Source organism: Poecilia reticulata, linkage group LG17 (genome assembly GCF_000633615.1).
Source record: "Poecilia reticulata strain Guanapo linkage group LG17, Guppy_female_1.0+MT, whole genome shotgun sequence".
NCBI classification, from domain to species: domain Eukaryota; kingdom Metazoa; phylum Chordata; class Actinopteri; order Cyprinodontiformes; family Poeciliidae; genus Poecilia; species Poecilia reticulata.
This window is the reverse complement of record NC_024347.1, coordinates 15,171,053-15,187,988: the sequence shown is the minus strand read 5'-3', so window position 1 is coordinate 15,187,988 and position 16,936 is coordinate 15,171,053. Positions and strand designations below refer to the sequence as shown.

At 39.7% G+C, this 16,936-nt stretch overlaps 1 protein-coding gene across 12 annotated transcripts in view; it reads right to left on the bottom strand.

Annotated features, from left to right (window-relative positions):
- Positions 1–16,936, bottom strand: part of pard3ab (par-3 family cell polarity regulator alpha, b) — a 266,919-nt gene that overhangs the window by 136,060 nt on the left and 113,923 nt on the right. For 9 of the 12 annotated variants that reach the window (XM_008433893.2, XM_008433895.2, XM_008433892.2 and 6 more), the window contains 4 exons: positions 13,351–13,442; positions 9,895–9,978; positions 6,727–6,852; positions 3,715–4,085 (listed from right to left, as the gene is read on the bottom strand). In XM_008433893.2, coding sequence (XP_008432115.1) covers positions 3,715–4,085; positions 6,727–6,852; positions 9,895–9,978; positions 13,351–13,442 — 673 coding nt within the window. Of the gene's footprint in view, positions 1–3,714; positions 4,086–6,726; positions 6,853–9,894; positions 9,979–12,745; positions 13,241–13,350; positions 13,443–16,936 lie in introns of those variants that run through there. The other 3 variants (XM_017309969.1, XM_017309968.1, XM_008433894.2) reach the window with 3 other exon arrangements.

Below are 16,936 nucleotides of genomic sequence, written 5' to 3'. Positions count from 1 at the left end.
GTCAGGTTGAATAAAGTCAGGCTGAATCCAGTCAGTTTAAATCCAGTCAGCTTGAATAAAGTCAGATTACATTCAGTCAGGTTGAATAAAGTCAGATTAAATCCAGTCAGGTTGAATAAAGTCAGATTAAATCCAGTCAGGTTGAATCCAGTCAGGTTGAATCCAGTCAGGTTGAATAAAGTCAGATTAAATCCTGCTATAATAAATAAACTGAGTCTCTTTGTGAGAGAGAAAGTTCTGCTAAGTCCTTTAGCTTAGCTGTCGTTAGCATGTCTGGATGCTCCTGCTGCCGTTTCATCAGCCCTATCGCCACCAAGCAGGGAAGACCTCCTGTGAAAACCTTCAACCTGCAAAACAAGAATCTCCCGCTGTGTAAACTTATTGTTAAAAGAAGTTTATTTAAGGCGATGCTGGTTTTATCAGAGCGCCGGCTTTAATCCCACAACAGTAAAACACTTCCCATCCTGTCTCCTCAAACTAATCCCCACACTGATGAAGCAATCAGCTTCCCGCTGCAGACGGGAGCCTCTGCCGGCGCTTCCTCCGGTAAACCGGAGCAGGAGGAGGATCTTTCACTCATTAGCGTGATTAGGACACACCTCAGCCATCTCCAGGACTCCCATTGATTCTGATACTCGGCAGGATTTACGGGGGGGACCGGTGTCTGATTTGAGGCGGGAGTTTAATCTGCGCTCGAAGCCGTCGGCTTAAATCGGCACTCGGAACAAAACGAGGAGCCACAGCGGCTCCTGGGAACCGCCGCTAATCCCTGCGAGTGTCCGCTCCGAAAACAGCAAACAGAACGGGGGGAGTGAGAGCAGAGAGCATCTCTGGACGTGAACGGGGCTAAAATACAAACTGTGACTCGTTTGTCTAACTAGTGCGTTTACTAGTTTAAATTAGTTTTGTTTTTATTGGTTACGGTAGTCATTTTAGTTTTTTTTCATACTTTGGTTCATTTTAAGGTGCAGAATTAAAAACAATGGAAGTGTTTTGATACATTGGGTAATAAATACTCAACATTGCTGAACATCCGGCTGACTGTGGCGTTTTGAAGTGGGATGTCGTAATCCGCCCTCAGCTGATGAAAACAGCTCGAGCGAGGAAAAAAAAACCTATTTCACTTCAGTTCAAAAGGCTAAAAATACACTGCTCAAAAAAAATAAAGGGAACACTTAAACAACACAACATAACTCCAAGTAAATCAAACTTCTGTGAAATCAAACTGTCCACTTAGGAAGCAACACTGATTGACAACGGGGACCCTCGTCGGGTCAATCAGTGTTGCTTCCTAAGTGGACAGTTTGATTTCACAGAAGTTTGATTTACTTGGAGTTATATTGTGTTGTTTAAGTGTTCCCTTTATTTTTTTAAGCAGTGTAGATTCATAAACACAAAAACAAACGTATCTATTTATCACAGATCCAAATGCACGTGCTCAACAGTTTTATAACAATTTTGGGTTTTTCATTATAGTTTTTATTTTTTGTGACTTCCTTGTTTGTCTAATCCAGGAGTGGGCAACTCCAGGCCTCAAGGGCCGGTCTCCTGCAACTTTTAGATGTATCTCTTCTTCAGCACACCTGAGTCAAATAATGAGGTCGTTAGCAGGACTCTGAAGAACTTGACTGCATTTAGGAGGTGATTCAGCTGTTGGATTCAAGTGTGTTGGACCAAGGAGACATCTAAGAGTTGCAGGACACCGGCCCTCGAGGACCAGGATTGCCCACCCCTGGTAATCCATCTGGTTTTAATTAGTTTTTAGAAATTGTTTGCTAGTTTTTATTAGTTTTTGTCAGAAACAGCAGACTATATAGAATAGTTTTTCTTCAAACTACTGCTTTTCTTCCTCAACCTTTGTGTTAAGATGTGACATGTTCACTTTAAACTGTGAATGAAAGAAATTAAAAATAAAAAGCAGTGAGGAGTATGGAGTATTGTGATTTACTGATAAGCTGCTTGAGTGGAGAGGAAAAAAAATATTTCACATAAGTTCAAAAAGCTACGAAACAGATTCATTTTCAGTTTTATAAACACAACACGGTGCAAATTAGCTACAGGTTTTATTTATTTCAGTTTATTCCTCAGTTTTTATTATTCGGTTAGTTTGGATTTCGTCAAACTGAAGGAAGCAACAAGCAGCTGGGTGCTGCTTTTTTTTGTTGTTGTTTTATTTTTGACAGTCTGGATTGATCCCAGTCCAACAGGAGCGGACAGATTTGGGTGAGGATTGCAGTGACACACGATGCAGCCCCGTCAGACTCCTTTCAGGGACCAGCAGCTGCTTAGCAACAAGCTTCCTGGCGCCGACACCTGAAATCCTGCTGGCAGAGGATCACACCACCTGGGCCAGCTGTCACTCAGAACCGCACCGCAGAGAAGACTCAGCCCTGACCCAGACTGCAGCTTCACTCGGTTCTTTCCCCAGGTTCTGGTCTCACTTTCACATCAGCTGGACCAGTTCTGGTGGTTCTCATCAAGACCGTTTCTATGCTAAGATAAGGGAACAGATTCTTTAGTTTTAAATAAAACACTACAGACCAGGTTTGGGTGATATGGACTTAAATTTGTATCACAATATTTTGTGGCCCTATTGTGATGATGATAAAAGTGACGATAATTATTATTTATCGCTTCTATATGGGTCTGACTGCAATCACATCCCCACAAACACGGCTCTTAAAACAACATTTCCATTTGTAATATGCTTCTTTAGGATACCAGTCACAAAAAACTGTGATTTTTATCACTAAGCTGCACACAGTTTCAAACGATAAACAATAAATGCTCTGAAAGAAGATCGAAGCTCTAAGGGACAAAAATCATATAAATGCCTCCATGTAACGGGTATGCTCCATTAACCCTACCGGGATGAAGCCGTTGTGGAGCGGGCAAGCACGTGAGACATTTATAAGGCTTCGTAATAACACAGACGGCATACCGAGTGTTCATTTCACCTCTGGTGGACAGTACGGACTTCAAACTTTATAAAAGTGGTGTTTTTATACTGGTTTTGTGGTTATTTACTTGAAAATAAAGCCAGGAATATGATCGATCATTTCCGCCTTACTGTGTGGGGGTCTAACTGTACCACATTTCGACACAACCAATGAAAATGTGTTGACGGTCTGTTGCTAGGTAGAACGGAGACATGTGGGGACAAACGAGGGGGCAAGAGACTAGGGAGAATTGATGCTGTGGATTTTACTAAGAGTGTTTCGATAGGTTTTTTTTATACAGTAAGTATGTTATTTAGAGTTTGTGGTGTGTAGTGTTAGTAGTAGTTTTGCTAGCGATCGCTGCATGGCTTCGTAGCGAGCTCTGACGCACCCAGAAGAGAGACTGCGCGCCGGAATGGCCATTTAGACCTTGGCCTACAAGGGTTAATCCGTTCTCTCATGCTGAAACTGAAGGCGGAGGTTCAGAAACCTTCGTTAATTAATTACCTGAGATGGTATAACTGTGATTGGACAGCGAGGAAAGCTACGGACACCTACCAAGATGGCCGTCACCTACAAAGTTCCAGGAAGTGTGACGTCACACGGGAACCATGTGTTACCAAAAAATAGTTTTTTTTTTATAAACGCCTTGGCTGTTTTTAGAAGCAGCAGAAACCAAAATTTGGTACAAAATGTGAATTGTGCATAAAAAGTCCCTTTGAAGCATAAATGAACTGATTATCCTTAAAATCCTGTAGAGTGTATTCCAACTCACCTTTCTTGAGCTGAATGTTGAAGCGCCGCCCCACCTTTTTGGTGAACCCCGGCGTGGGCGTGGAGTTCAGCGCCCTCTGAGGCGAGTGGGCGTGGCCTGTGGGAGGCTTGGCCGCCGTGACGGCAGGGTGGCTCAGAGGTGGGTAGCCGTTGTTCGGGTCCGGGTGGGTCTGCGTTTGGGATCCGTGGCGGTTTATCCTCTGCGGGTTGTGGTCGACGCCGGACAGCGAGTCTGGGCTGAAGCGCCCCGAGGAAAACGAGGGGTTCCTCTCGGCGTGCGACAGCTGCTCGTACCTGGCCTTCATGGACGACGGCACCACGTGGAACATGATCACCGGGGAGCGCATGGCCTGGCGGAACATGTTCTGAGCTCTACAACAAAGAGCAGAGAAACACAGAAACAGGAGGATAAGCAGGGGAAGTTTTTTTTGGGGTATGAAAAGAGCATCACACACTCATCCAGTGTTAATCACGTCGCCGCCTGGTGAAGCACTCCACCTACCAGATGTCCATCTTCGCCCACCTGAACAATCTGACATGTTAATTAACACTTATTGCCAACGCAAGCAGCTCTAAAAAGAAACCGAACCCTCCCCGACTCCTCCATCACATAATCTTCTCATTTGGCTGCAGATGAAGCGGACCGCTACGCGTCGGCTTGCTCACAGAAAATCCTCTTTAAACCCCTTCAGAAGGTGTGAGTGGAAACTTGTGTTGCCTTGTTAGCACCACCTGTTTCCGTGCAGCACACCCTGACAGCTGAACGGACGTTTAGGAAGCTAAAAGGCTCCAGAATCTGAAACGCTTCCCCCTCCTATGGACTAACAACTTAAACTGGAAGGGTTTTTTGGCCGCATATTCCCAGCTGCTAATAACGTTCCCAAAAGACGTCGGGGTCTTTTCACGGCATCTTTACAATTTTTGGCCTCAAAAATGGAGTGCCAGACAGGATGTAATATGCAGCGCGCCTCTATAAAAACGCCTTTTAATACCAAGGACAACTGCTGCTCTTGTAAAGTGCCTTTGCCTGGAAGGTTTATTCTCCGTCTCTCTGCAAAGGTTATGTTTCAGATGCTGGAAGGCGAGCTTTAACATAACATAACAGGAACAATAAGGATTGAATTACTTTTTATTCTACTGCCAAGAAACAGGCACTGTGCAAAAGTCTCGAGTCGTGTCTCATTACTTTATGTATTGCTTTTAAGAAGTCAGGATGTCTTGCCAAGTTTTTCCTGCAGCTTTCACTGAGATTTAAACTGAGGCTTTGCATCTGAGGCTGCAGCCAATAGCGATCGATTGCAAAAACAAACCTGAGTTGACTTAAAAGCAAAAATTGAATTACAAATTGATAACTACGGCACAATTAAATACACCAACAGTTTCACAAGCTTGGTCAAACACGTAACAACTTTCATTTGTTCAGTTAGGAGAATAAAAACCAATGTAAAATAAATAAACTGACAAAAAATAAAACTGCAACAAACCTTCTGTCTTCTAGGAATAATGTAAAATGGGTCGCTCAAAGCACAAAGCGTAGAATTAGACTGAATAGATCTGCTCTTATGGATCGGGATCAATGTCATCGATACCCAATCGAGAACTATTTTCAATATCGGAACAGATGGATATTAAAACTGGACCGGGTCCATGTCCAGTCTTACTTTTGTGTCACTGTAACCGACTGTTTACTTTCACCCAAACTGGGGGATAATCTGTGTTGACATGCAGGTTACTTTCCAAAAAGTAAGTTTAAAAAAACTTGCGAGTCTTATGAAATGGATAAATTCCCAAGAAACAACCAACCGATAAAGTCCAGGTAGAGTCTAGAAAGCAGACATGAAAATACTAACAATACCAACATCAACATCGTAGAAATTAGCAGTTCAGTATTAGCTTTTGGTATGTTAGCATTAGCAGAACCAATGTTTTGAGCTTTAGGGTTAGAACAGTGGTGTCAAACTCATTTTTATTTTGGGCCGAATCAAAAATCTGAATGTTCTTAAAGGGCCGGTTGCACCAGAATCTATTGATAAAACCAATAAAACTGTTAAAATATCAATAAATAGCTGTTCCTCTGGGATTTGTGATTATTTTAGTGTTTATTTTTGCAATCAAAATGACAGATTGTGTGGTGAATATTAAGAAATATTTGTAATCATTATTTTTTTACAATATTTACGCTAATGTATGATGTCAAATGTGACTATCACTCGTCGTATTGGTTACGGATTCAACGTTTTTGACCAATTTTGAGAAAATTAGCAGTAAAATCAGGAAAAAATTTGGAAACTTGTTGATTTTTGCAGATTTGTGAAAAACTGGAAGGACTTATTGATGTAATTTGGAGTCCAGAGGGCCACATAAAAAGCTGCGGCGGGCCAGATTTGGCCCCCGGGCCTTGAGTTTGACACCTGTGGGTTAGAACAACTAACTTTACAGTTAGAGATGCTCCCAAAACGGCATTTCTAACTAAAAGTGACTTCCTTTATTTAATTTTTTCTTAGCTTTGCTACTGAGAGGAAGCATGTATGTTAAAGCAGTCACTTTTGAAAAATAAGAAATTGTGAACAATTCAAGCTATTGATAAATAACTAGTTTTCTACATTAGAGAACATATCCAAGTCTTTTCTTAAGCCGTGTGATAGATTTCTGTCTTCTCAGAACAATAATGATGTGAACAAGCTTCCCAAAAATACAAAACAAACAGCCGTGAAAAGCAGGAGCTATAAATGTTAACAGGCCTCCATGTTTAGGAATGAAGAAAGTGTTAAAGCAGGAATCAGGAGCAGCAGCAGCAGCACAGGGACAAAAGCAGAGAGGATTTCAGGGTCAGCGTCAGAAGTTAGGAGCTACAGGAGCTAAATTGGGAAAGGTTAGCTTGGCGCTGCGCAGACATCAGAGGAGCCTGGCAGGAGAAATGCAGCGGGTTACAGCGAAGGGACAGGTTCGGGATTGAAGCAAAGATCAGACGCTCCAGAAAACGGAGCCACAGCAGCTGCAGCTTCAGGCTTACTGTTCGAATCGGATGTTTCGCAGGTCTCCGTTATTGATACGGATGATGCAGTCGTTCTCCTGGAAAAGGCCCTGGTGCTCGGCCTTCCCTCCCCTCTCCAGACGCTTGACCAACAAGCCAAGAGTCCTGAAAGGTTCGAAAGCTCATGTCAAACAGATTCAACACAAAAAAACCCGAGTTTGTCGAGTGAAGAAACACAAAATGATCTTCTAAAATTAGTCTCGCAGAGCGTCCCTCCCCGGCTCTGCTCCTTCAGACTAGCCAGCAGCAATTAGCAAACAGCTGGTGGAACTGCTGAGTTTAATGAAAGAGCTGCTTCTCAGTGAAACGCTGGTAAAAACGTTGTTAAAGGGTTAATGTGATAACTTCCTGAAGCCAGCATTTCAGAAAGAAACTTTTTTAAAGAGACAGAGGCCCAATTTCAGGGCGTTAAAGTAGGAAGTAAAATTTAAGTCATTTTTTTAAATATATACAGCTCTGGAAAACTGAAGAGACCACTTAAAATGATCAGTTTCTCTGATTTTACCTTTTGTAGGTAAATATTTGAGTGAAATGAACATTTTTATTTTATTCCATGAACTACTGACAACGTGTCTGAAATTGCAAGCAAAAATTTAGCTTTTATTTGCAGAAAATGAGAAATGGGCAAAAGATGCAGGGCTTTCAGAGCTCAAATAATTCAAAGAAAACAAATTCATAATAATTTAGAAACAACAAAACTAATGTTTTAGTCAGAAATCAATATTTGGTGGAATAACCAGGAGGTTTTCAATGGGGTTCAATGTGGTGGGCTCTAGTTGTAATATATATATATAAATATGAAGCTTTTTTATAACAACTGAAGGGAACATAGTTACTTTATTGTGTTATAAAATGCCACTTTAAAGGTCCTTATTTAGCTGCTTTATTCCCTTTCACCTCTTATGGAAACAGGAAGGGTGTACTTAGTTTTATTTCCCAGTTAGGCTTTATGTTTAATAAGTAATCAGTTTGGATGATAGCAGAACATGGATTATGCCTTAACGCACAGGTGTCAAACTCAAGGCCCGGGGGCCAAATCTGGCCCGCCGCAGCTTTTTATGTGGCCCACTGGACTCCAAATTACATCAATAAGTCCTTCCAGTTTTTCACAAATCTGCAAAAATCACACAAAATCAACAAATTTCCAAATTTTTTCCTGATTTTACTGCTAATTTTCTCAAAATTGGTCAAAAACGTTGAATCCGTAACCGATACGACGAGTGATAGAGTCACATTTGACATCATTCATTAGCGTAAATATTGTAAAAAAATAATGATTACAAATATTTCTTAATATTCACCACACAATCTGTCATTTTGATTGCAAAAATAAACACTAAAATAATCACAAATCCCAGAGGAACAGCTATTTATTGATATTTTAACAGTTGTATTGGTTTTATCAATAGATTCTGGTGCAACCGGCCCTTTAAGAAACATTCAGATTTTTGATTCGGCCCAAAATAAAAATGAGTTTGACACCACTGCCTTAACGCATAAATTAGATCTTCTAAAAACGAGGTTGTTATTTAAAGCTCTTTGGTTTTTGCTTCATTCTGCAGGAATTGAGAGAAACATGTCTGTCTCATCTCATCCGGAGAGGCTGTGCTTGTAGCTCTGCTGACAGTTTGCATGTTCACAGTTTCCTCTGCTGAGTTTCTAGGTGCTTCAACCCCCTGGACGTCACTTAAGGCTCGGGGGAAAGTCGCACTGAGGGAAGCCACACTGAGCCGAAACAGGAAAACGGTTTACGCAAACTCCACCTGACCGGCACCTCAGGAGGAAAATCAGCCTCACACAGCTAATCACTTCTTCTTCTTCTTTACTTTACGGTCATTTTCTTGAGCTTTTGTGAGCTCCTGAGTAAATTAGGTTGATTTCAATGTAAGACGAAAAGTTCTGGAGTTTGAAAAAGTAGAGACTTTTTTTTGTTTTGATTGAATCACAGTAAAAAAAAAACAAACACACAATGTGATTTGCAGAAGAGGAAGAGAAGCCATTCCTCTGATGAAAGTCGGGCTTCTTAATCTTACTGCAACGCTCGAAATGACGTTTGTCCCAATAAAAAGAAAAGTGCATTATAAATTTGCTTTTAGGCTGATGAAGCTGAGAGTTGGAGGGAACGGGGATGTTATGCTTCGGTTCTGAAGAGTTTTTCTGAGCTTATGGGGCAGATTTATGCTTTTATGGTTTATGAGGGATGCACTGCAAAAACATAAAATGTCACAGGTAATTTTGGTCCAGTTTCTAATGCAAATATCATAAAATGGTCATAAAATGGTAAATTATTTCACATAAGTTGGGAAAAATGTCTTGTTATAAGTAAAATAATCTGTCAGTGGAACTAGCACATTTAAAAAAAATCTATATTAAGGAATTAGCTTAAACCAAGCTCCTATATCCTGCTGAAAAGGTAATTTTGTCTAATTTCAGATGTATAAAGACGACTAGAAAGGAGATGAAAAGTATTTGTAAGATTTTGTGTTTCTGCTTTGTGGAATATGGAGCTCAAAATCGTTTTCTGTTCGTTTAACATCTGGAAATGTAAATTTTTCATCTCAGATTCCAGAGTTTTCTTTGCTGCACTGGAATCCTGCTTGTATCTAAACCAGATGCTGAATTCAGCTTTTCTCCATGTGTGTTTGCAGGTTGCTGAATGTTGTGAACGCAGCTTCGCAACAACACGTTGAACAGCAGCCATGTTGGAAGATGAAAACAAAAACCAGCCTGATGGAAAATCGGAAACTGGGAAATGGTTTCACGATGCTAAAGCCTGAAAGTGTGTGTGTGTGTGTGTGTGTGTGTGTGTGTGTGTGTGTGTGTGTGTGTGTGTGTGTGTGTGTGTGTGTGTGTGTGTACGTGTGTGTGTGTGTTTCATACGGGTGGATTCAGGTTTGATGGAGTAATGGGGCATCAGAGAGGAATGTCTGCTGTGCGTGTATATTTGGGTCTGATGTGATCCAGAACAGATTATATTTCCAAAACAAAATATTTTTTCTTGTTTTAGTAAATCACCAAACTTGTGCTGAGAGAAGTGAGGAGAGATTTTAATGATTAAAAGACACAACGGCTTTATTTCTTTGATAAATAAGGAGTGTTTTGTGCAGGTTTTGATCACTCGGAGCCCTTTTCTTTGGTGGTTTTTACCTGCGGTCCCTGCCACTGAAAGGCACCACGTGGATCCCCAGAGGCCCGCCGTCGTTTGACACCTCCACCAGCTTCACAATGTCTCTGGGAGACGCAAAGGTGGCGGAGGGGAGGCAACATGTGGGTAAAACAAAATAAAAAGAAGAAATAAGGCAAAATAAATATGCACCAAAAAGGCTCCGTGTTAATTCAATCCCCATTTTACACCTTTAGTTGCTCCATTTCATCCTAACCTGCTTTTATTTTGTGCAATGGAGAATTAAGGCCACATTAAGCAAATAAAAGAATAAAATTACAAGAATAAAGTAGAAATAATACCAGAATAAAGTTGAAAGTATTACAAGAATAAAGTCGTAATATAAAAACTTTATTCTCATAATACTGTAAATATTACTTTAATCTCATATTAGGACTTTATTCTCATTCTTGTAGAGTTTTATTTTAATAAAATTATGACTTTATTCTTATAATACTTTCTGATTCTCATCATATTGAGACTGTTTTCATAATTTTATTATGTTATTTTTGTTTAGTAAGGCCCTAAAACGCCGAAAATGAAACAAATTGATTTTGTGTTGTTTGTTCATGTTATTTTCTAATAGTTTTATATTCATCCAACTGTAGTTCTGGTCCACATTGGTTAGTTATGATCAAACCAAAAATATCCAGAAGAACCTTTTAATGTGATTATCGGAGTTACAAAAAAGTTACAACAAAGCTCTAGTTTGTTTTGTTTTTTTATAACTCATCAGGTTTGGAGCTGTGCTGCGTTCACTGCCCTTAAATGAAATGGGAAAATGTTAGGAAAGCATGAACAGAGACAAATTAACCGAGTCCTGGTCATTTCAGCTTTTCATCCTTTTCGTAATTTTGCAGCTTCGGGTTCTTCAAACCCAGAAAAATGAGGAAAAGAACCATTTCTAGAACTTGACCTGCTTTGATAACTGAGTCTGCTGCTTTCTGTCAGGATCTGTGGCTCTAAAGGTTTTCTGGTTTGATCAGAATAAAACTGAAGGGGTGAATTAACAAAGAGCCTAATTAAATATAAACAGAAAATATGAAAATATGTTGCAAACAATAAAAACTTCAAATAAATCATGGAGGAAGATTCTCAAAAAAAAAAACTTTTAAGACCAAAACCCGACGTGTGCTGCTACGTAGAGAATAAAATAATGTTCATTTCTTTATATTTTTCTCCTTCGTGGAGTTTTTAATGTGGTCTTCTTGATACTTCAGTTGGTTTTTTCACCCATTTTAGATGCTATTTTTTGAGAAAGAAAGTATGTTTGCGGTGAAGCACAAGAACCAGACTGGAAATGTTTCACAAAGCCTGGAAACACTGAAAAATACGTAGAAATTCAGAAATAAACGGGTGGTTTGCTTCTAAGCTTGTGACTGTTGTTGTTGTTGGTTTGGACAAATTAAGAGTAGAAAATATGTTCAGTCGTCAAATTATTGCAGAACAAAACCAATAAAAACACAAACAAAGCAGGACTTTTAAAAAACAAGCCTTGTCCAATTGATTCTGGGGAGTAAAAATTAGTTCCCTCAGGATAAATGTAACTTCCTTTGCTGAAAGAAAAGTCGTAAAAACTTCCTGACAGGATGTGGGATCAACTCATCGGCTTGTTTTCACCCCAAGTCGTTGAAATTTGGGCCGACTGGCTGCTTTTATCAGCACTTTTATTGTCATTTAGTCTAATTTTCTCAATAACAGAAGTTTAAAAAAAACACCACAAGGTAGCAAACAAGATGTAGAACAGCAGATGCTTTTATTTTGGAATCAAGAAGCAGGAAATGAAGGAGAAAAAGAGCAAAAAGACGCAGTTTTGTCCTTCTGCGAACTGCACAGGAAGCCACGGCTTTTAGGAGAGGATAAAGAATGTCAGCGACTTTGACCCTTTAAATCACAGTGTCAAACTAAAGGTCCAGGGGCTAAATCCGGCCCGCCGAAAAGCTTTATGTGGCCCAAAAGGGAACAGAACCTTGAAAATAACCATCGGAAGATAAACAATATTTTATCAATCAAATGAAAGCAGTTTTCAATGGAAGAGGGTTAGGACCACAGAAGAAAAATTTAAAATTTTTCTTAGGATTTTGACTTTTTTTCAAGGAATTTTGATCTTTTTCTCAGCATTTACCAAAATTATTCTGACTGTAATCGTGTAAGATGAAAATTTTGAGAGAGAAAAAAAGGAATCATCTAAGAGAATAAAAATGTTAAGAATTCTTCTAGTTTACCAGAATTATTACAATTCTGAATTTCAGCAGAATTTTTCTGATGAAAACTCTGAAATCTCAAAAAAAAAAAAAAAATAAATAAATTCTGGAGGGAAAAAAATACATTTTGAGAAAAAGTGAAAATTTTGACATTTTCTCAGAAGTCTGACTTTTTGTCTCAGACGATTAATGCCAAAATGGTTTACTTTTTCAGTGGCAGTAATCTTCTTCCATTGTCTCATATGTATTCTGCCAAATTACATCAGTGTGACCTGATGTTCAACGTTATTTAACTTAAATAAGTGCAAAGGTGGCTATTTACTCAAATGTTAGAGGTTTGTTAATTGCTTTTATCGATACCTGCCCTTTAAGGACATCCATAATCTGCTTTAAATATAAAAAAACCCACCTCAATGGTTCTAGGTGTGTTTTTTCCCCTCTCTCAGCTGTTTTCTTGGCTGTGAAACGTGCACACTCTGGCATATTTTAAAAGCCGTCGCATCTAATCCGCTCGCAGCTTAGATGCGACGGCTGTGATTAGCTCGGGGAGAAAAAGGCCCCCTTGTTGACAGCTAAGAAGGTGGGAGAAAGCCAGACTCTCAGTGAAATCACAGGAATAATAACACCATACCTGCATATTAAGCTGGAGGCATGCGACGGAGCACAATAACAAAACAAAGCACAGTTGTTAATAACAGGAGCAGAACAGGTTAGCGCGTGGGCGAGCTCTGACGGCGAGATGAGGATCATTCTGCTCCCACAAAAGATAATTATGTAAATCAGGGAGCGGGATTTAAAGTGAGATTTTGCACAAACAAACCCGGACCGCGACACAGAACCTGCTGCACGGAGCTTTTCACACACGATTAAGTGTCGAAAAGAGAAGACAAACTTATTCATCCTGCACAGGAAACGCTGTAAGAACAAGATGCTGATGAATTATCAGAGGGAGAACATCACAGAAACATGCGTTTTATCTTGGTTTAATAAACCAAATACCATTTCCGACTCCATTTTTAGTTTTGAACTTAAACTAACAAGTAAAACTACATTTTCAGATAAGAGTTCAATAGCAAAAACGTTGTTTTTCAATAGAATAGGAGTGTAAAATCTGCCTTGAAACTAATTTAAATTCAGCAGAAAGGTCACCTCACTCAAGCGTTTCCCTCCGGATAGCAAACAAGAGGAAAGTGCAAACAGGAAAGCTAATTAATAAACCCGACTTGGCTGACTTACTCCAGAGATCTGACGGGGGTGTGCTCCATGCAGGAGTCGGCTCGGCCAACCGGCTCGATTCGCCCGTTCTCATCCTCCCTGCTCTCCTCCTCCTGCAAGACAAAACAACCGAGGTTGGAGAGAAAGAAGACCGACCTCTGCTGCATGCCGAGTTTTCCTTCATATGTCTGAGGATTGCCTCAGATTTAAGCGATTAATAACGGCAGTGAGTCATCCTGATACGGTGTTATGAATCTGTGCGGCTCCAACAGATTTAGCTTTACAACTTCTGGCAACAGGCAGCTGTCCTTGGCAGCTTCCTGCCACAAATTAGCTTTTATTAGCCGATTTTGCTGCAGTTTGTTTGCTTCTTCAGGAAAAAACAGTCAACAAAATAAAATCTCAGATTTTTTTCACGCAGATTCAACTTTAATTGACATTTTTTTCCTAGCTTACTTTTCTAAAAAAAAAGAAATGTCAAATAGAAGAAAACATTTTCAAAAAGCAGCTTTGGGAGTGACGGATTATTAGTGCCAGGCTATGAGATATTTTACTTAATTAAAAGAGTATAGTCGCAATACCAGCAGAAAAAAATATGCAATTTTACTACAATAATGTCTTAAAATTATGAGAAAGAAAAGTAGCTTTAATATCAACAAAAGTAAAAGCTTGGATAATTTATTTTTTGTTGATTTTTTTCATGGGAGTTCTCCTATAAAATTACAATCTCATTCTCCTAAAATTACAACTTAGTTCAATTATCATCAGAAGATATTATTTTCATATTAGTACGATTGTGTTCTTGTAACATTAAGACTTTATTATCGTATCACTTTGACTGTATTCCTCAAACATTATAACTTTATTCTAGTAGTAAAAATAGAAAAGAATCAGCTAATAATTCATCACAGAGTTGACTTGAAATTTATGGAAGCTGTAAAAGAAACTTGTCAAACAAGAAACCCAATGAATGTGTTGGTGAAAAAAAGCCCAGATTAATCAATAAAATGTATCGATTAATCGCCCAGTCCCAGTTAACTGAACCGTGTTTTCTGTAATCCAGTTTTTTATGGTTTCTGGCTCCAGCTTTAGGTCCGACTTCACCTTGAGAAAAGCATCTAAATGCTGGATCCAGACCAAACAGTGGATGGATTCTGTGTGAGATTCTGGGAATAAATGGGGAGAATCAGGAATGTTGCATCACAGACTGGAGGAAAAAATATTCAACAGATATCGGAAGGGTCAGCGGAGGGTCGGGCGTTTTTACGACTCATCCATTCATCCCTGTTTTTGTCTTTCTGTTCTTGTGTTAAACTAAACGGCAATAATTTAAATGGATTTCTTCCTGCTGAATCAAGTGTTTGCGTGATGGGAGAAATGTTCCCCGATTTCAAAACTGCGGCTTGTAGTTCCAAGTTTCCAAAGTACCAGCAGAGCGCGAATTCAAACTTCAGCTCTACGTCAAAACCCTGAAACCTTTGATTAAGAACAAGCGGTGAATGTGGAGGAAGTTAAATGTATGAAGTTAAACGTCATAATTTAAACGTAGTTGTCTAGTTTCACTGTTTATATGCAGATTCTGGGGCCACAGTCTGCGTTTTCTGTTACTCTGAAGAAAAAGACACATATTCATCTGCTTGATCTGCATCTTGTCTGGATTCTGTGTTAAACTTTTTGAATATTTAAATTCAGTTTAATGCGTCATTAAACTGACGGGTAGACATGGATTGACAGAATTTCCTTGATGCAGTGAGTCAAAATGACACAACTAAAGAATCTAACGCCAACACTGATCCCACCTAAACCTGCCGCAACAAGCAATACATCAATTAAACACGTGATAAACTAAAATGAGCTCAATAATTTCCATTTGCGTTATTTATCGTTTTTCTCTTTTCTCTCTCTTTCTACCAAAAACTGGTCGACAAAAGTCTTCAGTCTGTTGTTTTGGTCTCAACAATGTAGACTTTATAATTCATGTTATTTGTTGCGTCTGTTTTATTTATTTATTTTGGAAACTTTAAATGTTCACCTTCCAGTGTTAAATGTTCATTAGAATTTAGAACGTGCTTTTGCATTATTTTTACCATCATATTACTTGAAAATGGTCTCAAAACAACAATATCGTTTATCGCAATTTATCGTCCAGGAAAATTAGCTACGTTGACAGGCCTGGTCCTACCTTCACTGGTCAACAAGTCAGAATCTCTGAATGCTTCGTCTTTGGAGAACAACTTGGTGAATTACCGCCCCTTAGAGTTCGCAGCATGCTACTGCTAGGATAAATACAACCTTATGTCAGATTTCTTCTCCATGTTGCCTCCAGTCATCCTTTTAAACGCGTTAAAATCCTCCAACCCGACTGCTACGAACCCAGAAACGAAGCTGAGTGGCAAACCTGCAGACGCCAGGAGCTGCAGACTGGAGGAGGTCTTCCTAACGTATAAAAATACATGCCCTTCAAACGGTCTACCGTCTTCAGACTCACATCGCCTTTGTTCTCCTCACCCGTCACACTGTGTGTATATGTTTGAACAGTCGAGTTGAGCGCGCACACACACACACACACACTCAGAGGGCACCGTGAGAGTAGAAAAACGAGAAGCAGAAGAAAAAAAAGGTCATTAAAATTTCAGGGCGACACCGGAGAGGAGAGACGAGCAGCAGCAGCCGCAGCGGCGGCGGCTCAGACCTCCCCGGCAACTGGCCTCATCAGTATGAAAATGAGCCTGCCGTTACCGTGGCTGCCGTACGGTTGCCATGACACTTCGGTTGCCTGGAGGACATGCCGCTGCAGGGCGGTGGATGAATGCAGGCATGTGTGTCAAACAGGGTGCAAGGACTTTTGACTGGGAGGAGAAAAACTGAGGCCACGTCTCAGGATCCAGACATTTAAGTGTTTATTGGATGAAAAACATGCAAATATCTGTAGTTTATAGCTGCTTTAAATTCAGATTTGACCTTTCTTAGATGTTCTAGATCAGTGGTTCTTAACCTTTTTTGAGGTACCGAATCCATCAGATTCATATGCGCATTCACCGAACCCTTTATTAGTGATAAAATGATTTTTTTCTTCCAAATTCAAGACACAGGGGTCACCCCAAGATCACTAAGTCTTCTTAAAAGGTAGAGTCTCTGAGAACAGTTCTTCAAAATATAGTCAGTGTTTTCAGCAAAGTTGAGCTGACTGTCCAGGAACGACCCAAGGTATTTAAAATTTGAAACAGTTTCAACAGGTTGGCCATTGAGAGAAACTGGAACCACTTTACGGTCTTGTAAATTAGATCATTTAATTAGCTCTACATTCTTAAGAAAATGAAAAATTTATAATAAATAATAAAGACTTTGCGGTATTCTAATTTAGTAATGTAATTATATTAGTTGTGTTACCACCTCCACGCCACTAGAGGCAGTAGCAACCCCGAAAAGATGCGACTATGGAGCAGATTTAGAAGTTCACCGAAAGCTACAGTATTTGGTAAAAACTGTGAGCTTTGCTGAATTAAAGACACAAGTTCAAATCCATGCTGAGAGTGGAACTCCTTCAATCAGGGCTCCTCCGCAGCTCTGATTGGCTCAGCAATGTAACGTGATCCTCTGATTGGCT